A 17,384-nucleotide genomic window follows, 5' to 3' on the forward strand; every position below is an offset into this window, starting at 1 on the left:
AATACAATCTTTTAGGCAACATACCCTCACTGTATTTCAACATTTAGATAGCCTCCTGTAGCTACAGAGAAGCTCTCCAATGATTTTCAGTCATTATATAAATAGAAAATACAATCTTTTAGGCAACATACCCTCACTGTATTTCAACATTTAGATAGCCTCCTGTAGCTACAGAGAAGCTCTCCAATGATTTTCAGTCATTATATAAATAGAAAATACAATCTTTTAGGCAACATACCCTCACTGTATTTCAACATTTAGATAGCCTCCTGTAGCTACAGAGAAGCTCTCCAATGGTTTTTAGTCATTATATAAATAGAAAATACAATCTTTTAGGCAACATACCCTCACTGTATTTCAACATTTACGTAGCCGGAATGTCGAGTCAAAATCGTAATAAAATGCCTCTGCTTTTTTCCCCACTTCGAACACTGCTCTTATCTAACATTGTTAGGGTCATTAAGTCTAGGAGGCTGAGATGCGTAAGTCATGTAGCCAGAATAGGAAAGAATAGGAACGCTTTCCTAGACGTGGGTGGGAGAACAGTATTAAGGTGGATCCACAGAAATAGAAATAGAAACTAGAAACTGAAGACAGTTGGCTAAGGACAGAAGTCAATTCAAAAAGAAGAGTTTTTGTGAATATGCTATTGAACGTTTAGGTCCCATAGCCCATAGAGTTAGTTTAAACAGCGCTCAATTTTACAGTAGCTTGAATCCACCGAATGTCATAAGAATGATCAAGTCTAAGACGAAATGTCTAAGAGGAATGTACACGTCACTCACGTGGGTAATGGGTACGAGGTACAGAAACCTAGTGGAAAGTATAGACGAAGAAGAGGGTGAGAGGATAGAATAAAACACGATCTTAGGAAAATGGATGTTAAGAATCCACATTGAATTCAATTGACACATAATCCAATCCAATGGAAAATTTAGTTTCTGCGGCGATGAACCATGAGGTTTATTGAGCCATATTTTTGTTAGGTAGTAAAATTTTAGTATGAAAAATAAGACTAAGTTAAAATATGTGCGTTTCGAGTAAAAGAAAGTAGAAGATGTTAAAATGTTCCTGTATTTAGGAGTGGGTTTACTCTAATAGAAGGAATGCAAGAAATGTAATAATATGAATAGCCCAGGAGAAGCAATGATCGGTTTCTAGCAGAAGCATTTCGACGGAAACAAAGAAACCCATCGCCAACCTTTATTTGGAGTTTTGCCTGTGAAGATCAAAGACGTACGAGTATATACTGAGAAAGGCAGTAATTGGAACCTCTTCAGAAGTAGTGTTGGAAACCACAAGAAGAATGTCGAAACTTTGAGGACAAATTGATAGAAGGCAGGCTGTAGCAACTGTAGAAAGCAGAACAAACTGAATGATTGCCCATCAATAGTATATACGAAAAGATTAATATTCTGTTTGAAGAGAAAGTAGAAAGGAATGTGGAACGAAGAAGACCTTTATTAAGAGTCCCTATCACTGCGAAATTAAAATACCGCTATTTTTACAGTGATTATATGATATCTTCAAATAGATAAAAGATAATCGAAAAGTGGATCAAGACCTCCCTAGACGATGTTCTTTTGCATGAGGTACCGTTATCACGAGTCACCTAGTAGCTTTGCGTTTGCAGTTATTTAGAAACGCGAAAATAAATGTCGATTTTCTATATGGCTGGAAATCGAAAGCAGATAAATGAATCATGATAACGGTATCTCACGCAAAATAATATTGTCTAGGGAGGTCTTGTTCCACTTTTCGATTATCTTTTATCTATTTGAAGATGTCACATAATTACTGTAAAATTAGCGGTATTTTAATTTCGCAGTAATAAGGCCTCTTAAAGAGTTTCTGCATAACATATTAAAATATACACGCCTAGCATAAATTATTCATTCATTTTTAAAAAGCTATATTTTCAAAAGTATTACATACACATGAAAGGAGCATTTAAAGAAAAAAATCTTTGAATTTTTTGTCCGCACAGTTATGCCGGTTAGGCTAAAAGAAACGGTAATGATGAGTAATGAATGAAATAGTGGAATGAAGAAAGTGGGAGAAAACGGGAGCACCCCGGGGAAACCGACGCACATGGTGTTTGTTCACCACAAAGTTCACTTGGCGAAGGCTGGGATCAAACCCGGGACCCCGAGCACCAGAGGTGAACGCTCTACCACTGAGCCACCACGGCCGAGATATATGAAAAGAACCATAAACTCACCAAGTTTATACACCCTCTACAAAGGTTCAATATGTGCCCCTTTGGTGACACGACACACGTCCAGACAATACTCAAGCTTATTCCATACATTTTGTAGCATAGTCCTGTCAATTGTCTGCACTGCAGCACTCATGCATTCTTTCAACTCGACTAAGGTAGTGGGGGTACGTAAACAAGGTCCTTAACGTACCCCCACAGGAAGAAGTCTCAGGGCATTAAATCAGGAGAGCTGGGAGGCCAGATGCTTTTTCCTGTACGCAAGCAACCAGTGTCCTTGAATTACCGATACCACCGCAAAATGCTTTGTTTACATGGCGGTTCTTTTCCATACTCCCTTCTGAAACACACAGCTATAACAGACAAACATCTGGCAGATTTAAGAGTCTTCATCCCGGTGAAATTAAAATACCGCTAATTTTACAGTAATTATGTGATATCTTCAAATAGATAAAAGATAATTGAAATATGGAACAAGAGCGCCCTAGACAATATTATTCTGCATGAGGTACCGTTACCACAAGTCATCTAGTAGCTTTCCGTTTTCAGCCGTTTAGAAACGCGAAAATAAATGCCGATTTTCAAAATGGCTCGAAATCGAAAGCAGATAAGTGAGTCGTTATAACGGTTTCTCATGTAAAATAATGTTGTCTAGGGCGCTCTTGTTCCACATTTCGATTACCTTTTATCTATTTGAAGATATCACATAATTACTGTAAAATAAGCGGTATTTTAATTTCGCCGGAATGAAGAGTCTTAAGCACACAAAAACTTTTTTCTTGCTTTTCCTCCATTTTCGACAAGTACTGGCCTCGAACTGCTACATTGCACACCGCCTCGTCTGATTAGAAAGACAACGGACTCGTACACACAGTAAAAACTTGGTGAGTTTGTGTTTCTTTTCATATATATCTTTCATGTGTGTATGTGATGTACTTTGAAAATACAGCCTTTTCAAAATGAACGAATCATTTATGCTAATCCTGTATATTTCATAGCAATAAATAAAATACCTATTATCAAAATTTGAAAAGGTAAGGAAAGAATCTTGTGTTTTGTACTATTAAATAGGAAAGTAAAATCATTCTATAAATCCCCGCAAGTAAACGTTCTTTCCCAACAATCCGGAAACTGCGAATATATTGCGGTAGAGGGGGATCAGGCGGGAATACAAACAAGAGTTTGCCGAGCAAACGCAAAGGGCTGGGGAGATTTAGTTACGAAGAGCTGGAATCATTAAAAATTAATCACTATCCTTAGTTTACCTAGGTAGTATAAATTAAAGTTACAAAGACAGAGAAACCTTGGTGATTGGAACAAATCGGTCACTGTCAAATATAGAAGTATGAGGGGGAAAAATAGAACAAGTGACTAGTTTTTGATACCTGGGTAGTGTTACTAGTGATTGTGTGAAATAAGAACAAGAATAGGAATGGCGAAAGAAGCATTTAGGAGGAAGAAAAGTTTGTTTTATGCGACCCCGAATAAAGAGTTGAGAGAAAGACCCATAATATGCTTCGTATGGAGTGTTACTGTATGGAAAGGAAACATAGACATACGCAAAAATAATGAAAAAACGAATGGAAGCTTCCTAAATATGGGTGTGGAGAAGAATGGAGAGAATTAGGTCGAGCGGAAAACGAATTAAACGATGTTAGAATTGGTGGAGGAGAAAAGAACAATTTTAGACATTATTAAGAGTAGGAAGAGAAACTGGTTGGGACATTGGCTAAAAAGGAACTGTATCATAAGGGACGTGCTAGAGGGTACGGTGGAAGGAAAGAGAGGGAGGGGACGAAGGAGTTTATAATGAATGGACGATATCAAAACAGAAAACTTGTACGTGAAGAGGAAGAGATTAGCTAAAGACTGTCGAGAGTAGAAGCTTCTTAGTTGCGTCAAGTGACCTGTTAATAATGGCAGAAAACCTGCAATGATGATAATGATGATGATGAGTTTATTATTACTTGAGTCATTGATAATTAAATGCAGGACATTTTCTGTAGGTTTCTTTTTTCTTTCCTTTTTCTCTTGTTGTACCTGGTGACCCGTTCTAAAGCCTGCAAATTCCAGAGTCGTCTCCGTAGAGTAGTTCCAGGTATGGTTTGGGATTTAGGATTTATATTTTTGGAGTTTCGGCATGTATGGCCATGTTAGCCCGTCACGCATGAGGATGACGTCCCTCGGCGAGCACACTATCCGAGGAAAGGGACGGAAGGAAGCGGCCTGGGATCTATCAGTTAGGTACCACCCCGGCATTTGCATAGTGTGAATGTGGAAAATCTCATTCAGGGTGGCTGGCCTAAAAAAAAAAACTTTTTACACTTTTTCGATCTAATGCCCCCACCGGAAATAGAACCTGGGACCGCTCGCACCGAACCCGGTATGGTATTGGTGTGTATGATTCAGAGTTCGATCCTACATTTCTGGATGTGGAAGCATTGAATAAGTATGTCCCATAATGTAATTCAGCATTTGCCTCAATAAACTTGCTGGCCTTTCACTCTCTAATGTCCCCAAGGAATGTACCGCTGACCTCAGCCGTTTATTTACGAGTGCTAAGCATTTGTTGGCCACTCCTCATCCGTTTTTCCGGATTGTTTGCTTGCCAAAGTATTCCATTCCTAAGATGTTGCTTAGACACGGAACAAAAAATAGAGATGTTAACCATTGCAAGTTGTTTGAACATTCCTGCGTCTTCTAAGACTTTGTAGCCACTAATATTGTTCAAAAAAAGAAAAGAAATGTTCCAAGTATGACGTGTACAACAATTGTTAATTGTGCTGTTTTTTTTCTTTTGTTGTTTCAGATGCTCCAGCGTCTTTGGAGAGAATGAATTGTTCGTGTTTCGAGAGCAGCGCCAGCTACGAAAGGCTTCCCTCTGTACCATCTCTCTTTGATTTGGGAACATTTTGTAAAAGTGGGGAGGCAGCCAAGGATTCGGAAGAGAAGGACGTCTCCAATGAAAAAGAGGTAATAATAATAATAATAATAATAATAATAATAATAATAATAATAATAATAATAATAATAATAATAATAATAATAATAATAATAATAATAATAATAGTACAGTCTAAAGCATGTAGGGTGATTCGGAAAGTAATGGCTCCAAGCTGATACCTTTTTTTGTGTTTGACAGATGGCACCGATACAGGTATGAGTGGAAAGTTTACAATACAGCTACAAATGGTGGTGGCATTTTTCAACATAATCCCCATTACGGGTAACACACTTAAGCCAATGCGAAATAAGGTTTTTCATCACGTTGACAAAGAGTTGTGGTGGCTTCTGGCTACACCATGGCCGAACTACTGCTTCTACCTCCGTGTCACAACCATAACGTTTGCCCTTAAGGTGATCCTGAAGTTTGGGGAAGATCCAAAACTCGCAGGACGCAAGATCCAGACTATAGACAGGATGAGGTACAATGTCAACAACACTGTGCCAGCAAATGGGACAACTGTGAATTTTTTTTTTTTTTTTTTGGCGGAGGAGAGGACCTGTGGTGGTACTCCATCGTCTGACGCTTCGTTTCTGGATCGTAATGGGGTATCCACGACTCGTTGCCGGCGATGAATGTTCGTGGGCTCACAACCTTCCACAGTCAGAAATTCAATGACAACCCGCTGTATCAACTGGACGTCACTACGGGATGCCATGGATTGTTCCATTTCTCTGGAACGAGAAGGGATATACAATTAAAACAAGTGACATTCTATCACTTAAACATCAGTGCATTAATGATAAACAGTTCAGAATGTTTGCAGTACTATTGGTCAAGTAGTTTGCTTGGTGGCATTACTTTCTGAATCACCCTCGTAGAGGAATCAGAGGCATAAGATTCATTAAAATAAATTCTAAATAATAGACTTTCTATATGCTGTGCATGGTAACGAAATACTACTGCTGCTATCTAGCGGTTCGAGATATCTTATTCTGATATACATGAAACGTATACATATTATCATTGGATATATTTTTTTAAAAGAACAAATTTAATTGGCTCAATTTTAATAATGGAACATTTTTCTTACAAGTATATTTTGTATTGATCACAGTGGCTTCTTCTTTGTAGGGAATATATCAACTTAATTGGTTAAATCTTGTTATTTATTATTTCAAGAGAATTTTAAAAGAAAGAATATCATATGTAAGATGAACGGTTTTAAAACTGATTTTTGTAATTGATAATTGTATTTTTTTTCCTTTTATGCTATTACGAAATTAAAAATTGAAGCGACATTTAAAGAAATTACTGGACGAGATTTCAATATTGCCTACACATTCTTCATATTCTATGCGTCGATGTGTATATATACAAACGTCTAGCGAACTGAAATTTAGAAGTAATAAAGATAATCCACTGAGCCGCATGATGGCGCTACTGTCGATAGTAAACACAGGTAGTCAGGAATTACAATTTCTGTTCTGTTTGATTATTGTCACCTAATGTCACTGATGATAACAACAGATAGCATAACTGATAGATCTGTTGTTACCGTTGTTGAACCATTTGATTTTTTTAATACAGTAAAACCTGTCTTTAGCGGAATCGAGCGGGACTTGCAAAAATTTCCGTTAAAGTCAGGTTTCCGCTCAATGAAGGTAGACTTTTCCTTTTAAAAATGCATACTTATAACGGACATACTGTGAAAAGTAATGCTGCACGTACCTTGTTCAATTACAATATGTCTTTCCTCTATAATTAATACACCAAATCTTAAAATTAACACAAAATATGCTTTCCAGAAGTTTTTTTTTTTAAATTTATTTTTTTTCCATTAGTCAAGCAGATTGCTGCTTGGCTGCTCGATTCTCCGCACACACACATTTAGCCTGAGATACTACACTAAGTAAACATTGTGGTGGACAAACACCGCGCTCGTGGGTTTTCTCAGGGTTCTCCCGTTTCCTCCCACTTGCTTCATTCCACCATTTCATTCATTTCTCATCATCACCGTCTCCTTTAACCTAACCGGCATAAACGTGGGACGTAAAACTCAAAGATTTCATTTCATTTTTTCCCCCAAAATTTATGATACCGTGAAATATTTGTTTAAGAGGGTTTTCCGTTTAATAAATGGTTCGTTATTATTAATGGTTCTGTATTATTATTGTTTCAATCTAATTAAATCCTATTCCCTTGGTTTCTTCCTGTTTTGATTGGTAAACCAATTTCTGGATTAGATAGAAACTAGCAAACCTTCTTTTATATATATTTTATTTATCGTGTCTCTCTGTGTATACCCGGACACACACACAAAAAATGTGTACCTTTCCGTCCGGGATACATAAATCTCAAGAATCACTTTAATCGATTGCCATCAATTTTGACCTGGATGTGAAGGCTCAGTCAGTCACAGAAGTTCTTCCCGTTCAATGAAATTACTTTCGTAAATAACTTCAGAATGAAAAGACAATTTGAGTACAGTTTTCAGTAAATTAAAAAGAATGTAATTATCTGTACGTTCCAACCATACCACCGTTATTTCCAAAATAAATTTGACGAGATGGAAAGAACTTTTGTCGCTGACTGTACGTCCCACAACAATGTATTTTTCCCCTTTAACCTTGTGTTTTATATTAAAGAGTAAAACATATCAAATGGTATTACATGATCATTAAAAATAAAAACACGCTTTTATAAGATCTTTTTGAATTAACCACTAAAGAAGTACGTGCACTCGAACTCTGTCCCTGCAGCCGCACTTAAATATAGTGTGACGACTGTAAGAACTATTACGTTTAGGTATGTTATGCGAGACGTGTACTTCCATCTCTGCTTTCAACTATGAAAAACCTGTCATCTATGAACAATTAATTATGTATTTTTTGCGTTATTTTAATGAATTTGAGAGATTTATTATCATTATTATAATTTTTTGTCAGAAATTCGAGTGTTTGGCTCCACTGTGCAGCGCCCTTGTTTCTCTGCTAAAACCGGAAATAGTAGGAAGTATTACGTCCGGTTTTAATATTGGATCTCAATGGAGCAAAAACAATAGAAGATACGTATATAACAATAGAATAATCCTTTGATATGGATTTAACCCTTTAAGTTCTGGCTTTTTTTTTTTTTAAAAAAAAAAAAGGTAAATTATAAACTTTCAGTCATGTAGCTACAGCATCATCCCTATTTATCCTAGGATTATGGTTCGTACCTCATTCTCTTCAGATTAAAACAGCCTTTCAAAAGGTATCATTTGCATTTCCCTATTATGTCCCTGAGGCGGGAAATGTTAAGAGAAATCGGAATTTTTTCTGAATTCTTTTCAAATTTTGAACCCCTGTGGATCTCCCCTGTCTTAAATTACAGATCTCAAAATCAACTGAAAAATATTAAGGAGTGTACTAAAATGTGCGTACAAAATTTCAAGCTTCTATTTTGAATATAAAGGTGGAGAAACATATTTACCAGTGAGTCTCACAATGCCCCAGATTACTCCAAAAGACCTGGATGTAGAGATGCAAGGGCTCGGAAAAAAACCGGCTTTTTTGGAAAATAACTCGTTTTTTTTCTGCTTCGCTTTTTTGCTTGGAAAATTTTGGGCTTTTTTGAAAATTCTGCTTTAAATTGATAAACCAGATTTTGTTTCGCTTCTCTACAACACAAAAAGTCATTTAATTAGTGGTTGATGCCGATAATAATATAAAACCTCGAAAATAAACCATGAATTTCGAAAAGATATTTCAAACAGTTTTACTTCTCAACATATTTACATTATGAATTCCAAAGGATTAACCAATGTATATAATAAGATTTTTTTTTAACCTCCTACATACAAAAGTAAGCAGGGTTGGCAAGAGCCATGGTTGTTTTTGAAAATGCCAAAAACTCGTTTTTTGGGGGGAGTTTAAACTAGGCTTTTTTGGTTTAAACCAGTTTTTTATGGGGTTTAGATATTTTGCTTTATGTATTTATATTACATATTGACAGAAATAAGTTTGTTTCGCCTTGGTGTTATTATGCAACAACGGGGTTATGCTGGAAGAGGTCACATAAGCTTAAAGAAGTCCGGTCAGTAAATTTCTTAAATTGAGAAACTCCCGCCCTAGCCATCGGGAAAATCCCGTCATTACTCTAAATGTAAAACAATAACGGAAAAAATCCTGTTATTGCTTTGCATGTAAAATTTAAAGGTCAACGTATCATAATCAGTACGCTAAAACTGAGGTATTAAATTACAAATTTAGTGCGTACATATCATTGAAAGTACAATCCAAGCTAATGTTGGAAGCTACGTAGGCAATCGATAAATTTTGTCAATTTATATCAGTATATTTAAGCAACCTTGGCTTCTTTATAAAACAACAGGCATTCAGGCATGCAGAAATATACAATTTAGTTTCGTTTCGTATGTTCAGGCTTAACATCCTTACGTAATACCGAGGTTATCAAAGAGAAGACTTTCGCTTAAAGTGACATTCGAACCGCTACTTTGTTTACGCATGAAAGAAGGGTTGTAGCTCGACCGAGAATTGAACATGGGACACCTTGATTAAAAGGTGAAAAGGAAATAAAACTAATGCAGATGGTTTGATGTATGGAAACGTCACCATGAAGTTCACACGATTCGCATTTTTCGTACCTTTTATTTTTTTCGGTTTAAACCAGTTGTTTATTTTAAAAAAAGAAGAAAAACAGCCGGTGTAAACCAGCCAACCCTAAATACTTCTTTTTAAAAAATACTCAAATAAGTAGCAAAATTCTATGTAGTATTTTTACTTCAAAATATTCCATACCCTCTTTTTGGAACAAAATAAAATTAAAATAAACCATAAGAAAAATACTTAGATTTATATGATACACTTAAAGGCTGCACACCTAGAGCTTTTAGTTTTGTATATTCTTGAAATTCTACAGTTTTATATAAGCACAATCACGGTTTATTCAGTCCTCAAGTTTTCTGTATTTTTAACAAGACGGATTGAACATGAAGGGTGTGAGATAAGAACATGGTAACCCATAATTTTACTATTTTAAGAAATTAGAAATTTTCTGCTGCACAATCCATTTTGAAAGTCGGAAAGCTGATTTTTCACATAAGTCTATACATGAGGGATTAAACGAAGCGGTATGCGTTGCTGCCTATCTGATGCTGCGTAACTCAGCAATTGAAAATTTGTTAGTTACCATGTTCTTGGCTCACACCCTTCATATCATTATGGAACTCTCCCCACCCCCAGGGCCGGATTTAGCATTTTGGCGCCCCTAGGCCCAATAATTTTTTCCGCCCCCTAGTCTGGTTAAAGTTACTTTCCTAAAAACCTTTATTAAAAATTTATATCAGGTCTATATGTTAATTGCTTAAACACCACTCCACGATGCAATTTTATCTTTAACTTTACCAACAATTATTTGTTCCAATGAACTTCAAAATCAGAATGCTTTATTTGCCTGATTTTTAAAAATCAATTCAAAAAGTATGTTAAGTTATGGCTACTTATTTTTATTTCTAAATATTTTTTTATTTTTTTCTCTCGGCCTTGCGCCCCCTGGGAGCTTGCGCCCATAGGCCCGGGCTTACCGGGCCTATTGGATAATCCGGCCCTGCCCACCCCACCAACACACACACACACACAAAAGGACTACGGAATATATTTAAGTTAAGATAAATACAACTGCACAACAAACATGATTGACTGGAGCTTTTGCGCTTCTATCGAGAAGTCCGGAATTCAACTCAGCATTCGACCATTCTGACAAAACTTTTCTTCATTCCATCTATGAAGTAGAAATAGTGCGTGTACTGTGAGTTGGCTGACTTCATTTCTTATTGTTTTTAAATCGTTATTATTACTAATTACCAGCAGGGACGGTTTTGCGAGGGTTAGGGGGGGCGGTCTTTCGGACTGAAGCCTGTTCCCCAAAATTACGGAATGTCTAAAACAAACGAAATATCTATTAGTTATGCCTTTACTCATTAACTTTAAGCTGCCGTCAAATAAAAATTACGAATGTTTAGAAAAACTAAACATTAGTAAGAAAAAAAACTCTCCCAAAATACTTTTCTAAATCCGCCACTGATTCTCAGTATAAAATGATCTTCAAGGTTGTATCCGGAAGATTATCGCTAAATATATAAACGAAACGAAATACAGTATTAGTTATACCTGTACTCATAAACTTCAAGCTCCTCCCAAATAAAATTAGGAGATTTTAGAAAATGAAACAATCAGAGAAACCCGTCCCAAAGTACGTTTCTAAATCCGCTACTGATTATTTGTATAAATTATTATTCAAGGTTGTATCCGGAAAATTATTGCTAATCGTTGCACAGCTACAGTATAACAGAAATGTGGAAGTACGGTTAGACGGATATATTGAAAAACGTACGCTTTGACGGATATATAGAAAAACGTAAGTTTAACTTCTGCGTTAGAAGCTAGAGTACTAAGCTCTTAGAAATGAAACAGACGACAAACTGAAATGATATCGAGAAGAAAAAATATCGATAACTCAAAAGTTAAAATAAAGTTAAATAGCCTCTAAAATTACCCTCAAATACTACATTCTTCATGTTAGCTTTAATTCGTAAAACACGTGCTCCATCCATCTTGATGGTGAATTTTAGAGCGAAATATGGCATTTAGGTCTTGGAATTCTAAGTATAGAATATACTATAAGAAAGCTATTTAGATAGAAAAATCATGAAAATGAAAAAAGCCAAAATTTCCAAAATTCTCGTTTTTTTCCCCAAAAAGCCGTTTTTTTTATGTGAAAAAAAAACCGATTCAAAAAAGCCAGCTTTTTTGCATCTCTACCTGGATGTAATACAAAAATTTCCTGAGACATCCCTAATTATTCTAGGGTCATGGTTCGTACACCATTCTCTTAAGAATAGAACAGTCTCTGAAACGGTACCATTCACTTATCTCCATCGTGTATCTGAAGCGGGAAAATAACGAAAAAAGGGATTTTTGGGTTAAAAATATCCCCCCTTTTTACGTTTTTTGCCCCTTTAGACCCTCCTATTTTAACGCAGAGATCTGTAAAAGTCTGAAAAATTCTACGAGGTGCACTGAATGTGTGTACAAAATTTCAGTCTTCTGGGTGCAAGGCAAAAAAATATCCCCACAATACCCCAGATTTCCGTATAAAACAAGATCTCAGGTTTTCCTGAGACATCCCTATTTACCCTACGATCATAGTTCGAACATTATTCTCTTCAAAATAGAAGAGCCTTCAAACGGTACCATTCACATGTCTCCATCATGTATCTGAGGCGGGAAAATCGTAAAAAAAACAAAAAAGAAGATATTTTTTGGTAAAAATACGCCATTTTTTCCTTTTCGCCCGTCTGGACCACCCTGTGTTAGCGGAGAAATCTGAATAAATCTGAAAAATATTAATCGCGGCTTGTGCAAAATTTTAATCTACTAGGTGCAAAGGTAAGCCCGCCAAAAAAATAATGAAAATAGCTCATTTCCGGTTTTATTTGTGAGTCTCTGTAGTGTAGGTCTCTCAAAGTTTCAGAAATGTGAAACGGAAGTCACTTGTTATGATATAACATTTCGTTTTCCTTTGACGGAAGAAAAGTTTCTCTCTTTGACATTTGTCAAAGCATGCGTGTACATGAACTATTTCGTCAACTTGTTTCTGTGAACGTGGGATAGAATTTTTTTTTTTAAAAAAAGAGCAAACATAACCGTGGACAATAGGAGAGTAAACAAAGTTGTTTATGCGAAGAGAGTAACTAAGGAGAACCAGGAAGCGACACGGTCTCTGCTGCATTCATGCATGAAGAGTACCAGAGACACAGAGAAAGACAAACGACTTCAGAATTCCGTTGAAGCTTATGATTGATCTACATATTGTAAGTGTATGACTAGACGAAGATGCGTTTTCGCTGCTTTACTCCCCGCCGCGAACGCGACCTAGGTGGCTTCTTGGTATTTAATTTTACTTTCACCAAAGTTATAAATCGTACTATGAGGGAGTCAGAGTTTCCAGGCCTTACTGTCACACCTTTATTCTTATTCATGCGAATCACGAGAAATAACCCTATTGTGTTACATAGATTTTTCTGTGATTAGCTAATTTTTTGAAATTTCCTTGTATTTTAGTGAATTTTCTTTTGTTATACACGCACATACTTTATAGTAGTAGAGTGTAATACTCTGCGCAAAGCAGTTCTTTCTTGCTAAAATCCCCTTATTTTCCTTCCTGTAGACAACTCTTACTGATTCCGAAACAGCAGGCGGTCTATTGTTCCAAAACGCACAAAATACGCTCGAGCCGATGTATTCTGCGCGTTTTTATTTTTTATTGCTTTCGCGTTTGGAGCGCATTGGGATTAACCATTCATATTTAAATACAATGGTCAGCGTATGCCAAGCGTACGCATGAGCCATAACATCATGTTGCGAGCGCATCGAATAGCCGTGCTCTAAGAATGAAAAATTGATGACAAGATAATATGACAGGGAAGAAGGGAGACATGACGGCTGAGTGATATTAGAAGAAAAGAAAATAGGAGGACCACTGACTGATTAAACGTGATGGGAAGACCGTTTTTTTTCTTACTATTATTTCTTCCTTATTGTAGTGAACTTGCTTCGTTAACTCCTCTTCTTCAATAACCTAATTTCTTTTTTTTCCTTAGCATAGTGTACGATGTCATTGCACTTTTAACATTTTGTGAACAAAAGCGAATCGGAGATAATTATTTCGTGTGGCTAGAACGAAAGTAAGGCGTCTGTCAAACATTCTTGATTCGCCTTTAACATAACTTCATTATTAAAGCTAACGATGCCCATTCAAAGAATAAATTAGTCAAGATATTGTGCTTCCTCCTTTAGCAACTAAAGAGTCATAATTAGGAGTTGTTATATACTGTTAGATTTTCGCAGTTAAAATTACATCTAATGTTTAGTAGATGAATTGCCATAAAATCATTGTAAAATAGCAATGAATTATCAAGATTAGGATTAGGAAGTAGATTTCTGGGATTTTGGCAACTATGGCCATATTACACATCACAGATATGAGGGATGACATCCCTGAGCGATTACACTGCCCAGGATTTTGGACAGGGAGACGGGAATAGGGAAGGAAGGTAGCGCCCTGAGACCTGTATGTTAGGTACCATCCCGGCATTTGTCTGGTGTGAATGAGGAAAACCCAAGGAAACTGTTACGCCCTTTCGACGAGTATTCCCATCTGGAATCTGACGTGGGACCAATCGCATCAAATGCGTGAGCGAGCAATGAATTTATCAGTGGTGTCCACCCCCCTTATGACCATGACGCGTCCCACCCCAATTGTCTATCAATAGGTGTTCTTCCATGAAAAAAATATTTTCGATTAATTTTTACACCCCCTCGAACATATTTATATAGATTTTTACCCCCCCCCCAATCTTTCAATGACGCAGTTTGCGTCATAGCCTACCTTTATGGGCACGCCTGAATTTATAACGATATTGTGTAATTTTTAATATCATTACTTATATTTTTATCATCTTTACTTGTATTTACGGGCAATAATCTACATGATGTATGTTATTTAAAAGGAGTAAATATTTACTTCATTACGCATTATAATAAAAGGTAATATTATGATGCAATGTTTAAGTGGATTTTGGTTAAATAGTAGACTAGATTTTAGACATATTCGAACTGTGGGCTATAGTGTAACGCTAAAAATATAGACAAAAATACGTTTCATACAAATTGGTGGTTTCAGCCACAAATTGGTGCGTTACAAATTATCGTTGCGTTTGTTGATATAACATTCTTAACATTAAAATAACATTGTAGTAGTTGGGTTTTAATTATAAGGTAAAAATTACAATGAATTATTGGGAAGTTGATTGAATCAAGGTCAACTTACAAAGGATAATATTCAAGGCTATTTACAATGTTGATTGATTGGATTTTACCGTCGCCATTCAGCACCGAAGCTATAAAAAAGGGGATCTGTCGGTTAAAAGTGTTTTCAAGATTAACAGATTTTTTTTTGTTAAAAGTGTTCTAAGGTTAGCAGATCTTTTTGGTTAAAAGTGTTCTAAGGTTAGCAGATTTTTTGGTTAAAAGTGTTTTTACGGTTAACAGTTTTTTGGTTAAAATTGTTTTAAGGTTAAGAGATTTTTGGCTTAAAATGTTCTAAGATTAACAGATGTTTGGATTAAAAGTATTTTTAACTTAACGATTTTTTGGTTAAAAGTGTTTTTTAAGGTTAACTGATTTTTTTGTTAAATCGCAATATATATATATATATATATATATATATATATATATATATATATATATATATATATATATATATATATTTATTTATTGACGAGGTTCAATCCTCACATACTTGAAGTGTGAGAGGGTATATAACACTGACTCCTTCAATTACCAGCATAGATTCATTTATAAATGTAAGTTTGTGTTAGTTTACTAAAATCTACAAAGATACACACTTCCGTATTTTTACTCTTAATCTGTGCCGTTCTATAGTACATCTATCTATCTAAATGATACTCCACAAGTACACTAATCTTGTTACAGATCAATCTCATAATCTATTTATCTCTTCAAAAACTATATATCATAATAACTACAATTATAATCTGACTTGTATTATAATCTGACTCCTATCATATTCTAACTTCCATCATAATCAAACTTTCTTTTCACATGCTATATCACTTAACTACCGTAACAGCCTGCAAGGGCGGCGATTCTGGGGAAGCCGAGGGGGCCCGGGCCTCCCCAAAGCTCATGTGGGTCCCCCTATTTATTTATGAATATACAATATTTGGCATAATTTGAATGCAATTTGTGTTAACATCCTCATATATATACCTTCTGCGTCCCCCCAAATTCTGAGTGGGTCCCCCCAAATTTACAGAGAAATCGGCGCCCTTGACAGCCTGTGTTTTATTTTTAAACACTTTGTGTCCTGTTCCCATATCCTACAATTTGCGAGACCCTCTTTTGTGTCAACTCAGAGTTTATTTAATATTATAGTTATAGGTAAATGCGATTTTAGATAATGTAAACTTATTATTGAGTACAAGGAAATGCAAATCATGCGAAGATGAGCAAAGTATTAAGTTTTGTAATAAATTAATTGTCGCTGTCTTTGTTTATAGGAGGAGCTAGTGTTTTTCAATGATGATGGTAGCTACCAGACAGTTGTGGTGGAGAGGAATCTTCGTGCAAGCGATTTGTGTCAGCTGCTGGCGTTGAAGAATCGCGTATCTAAAGATGTTAATTGGACCATTGTGGAACATTGGTTAGAACTTGGTCTAGGTAAGATTTACATATAATTACTATTTTAACTTCAATATTGCAACTCTGTAGCCTATGACGTTGTACTATAAAAAGAGTTCATTAATACTTTTCTCCTATACTGTTCTCTCTCCAATAGATTTCGAAATAGATCTGGTAGTTGGTCGTGTACAGAATCGCCCATAACTCTGTATATGATGTTCCAAAAACTTCTGTAAAGAAACTAGCAACATAACTTGAACATAAAATTGAACATAAACACATAAAGAAACTAGGAACATAACTTGAACATAAAATTGAACATAAACACATAAAGAAACTAATCTTTGTTTCACCCTAGGAAGAATATAAAACGGAAGTACGTCAAACGCGTCAAACCAGTGTAGCCAGTAGCAAACCAGTGTAGTGTCTGTTAGAAAGGATGAAATACTATTGTCCCTTTATACATGTGCATATAGTCTCATACAACAAGGTTACAGACCCTACAGTTGCCTCTATTCGCAGAATATGAGGGAAGTGAACAACATAAGTGACTTTATGTAGTTATTTATAACAATATCTTTACTTAAATAACTTAATAGTGTTTGTAATCCAATTTTACGTATGGCCAAACGACAAAGCAGAATGAAAAGATTTTCGGTTTATATTAGACCCCAATAACAAGTGAGATGTTATCATATCACATTAATTATAATAATGTACCAAAGAGGAGTGGGGGGGAGTCTCATCAGCCTCTCAACTTAGAAAGCTGAAATTTGACATTTTTAAACAATAAGCAGACAGTCGAGCAATTTTAGCGTTTTTGATAATTCCCTTCAGATTCTAGACCCTTCTAACATTCAATTTTTTACACATTCTTGGATAGAAAAGGACATCAATTAAAAAAAAAGTTTTGCTGATTTATTTGTTTCCTTTCAAAATACGAAGTAAAGACATG

General features: G+C 35.7%; 1 protein-coding gene across 2 annotated transcripts in view; it reads left to right on the forward strand.

Annotated features, from left to right (window-relative positions):
- Positions 1-17,384, forward strand: part of LOC145669006 (growth factor receptor-bound protein 10-like) — a 460,419-nt gene that overhangs the window by 171,592 nt on the left and 271,443 nt on the right. For both annotated transcript variants that reach the window (XM_081737330.1, XM_081737331.1), the window contains exons 2-3: positions 5,028-5,191; positions 16,309-16,468. In XM_081737330.1, the coding sequence (XP_081593456.1) occupies positions 5,028-5,191; positions 16,309-16,468 (324 nt within the window). The remainder of the gene's footprint in view (positions 1-5,027; positions 5,192-16,308; positions 16,469-17,384) is intronic.

The sequence above is a fragment of the Thermobia domestica genome, chromosome 13 (assembly GCF_964235325.1).
Source record: "Thermobia domestica chromosome 13, izTheDome1.hap1.1, whole genome shotgun sequence".
NCBI lineage: Eukaryota > Metazoa > Arthropoda > Insecta > Zygentoma > Lepismatidae > Thermobia > Thermobia domestica.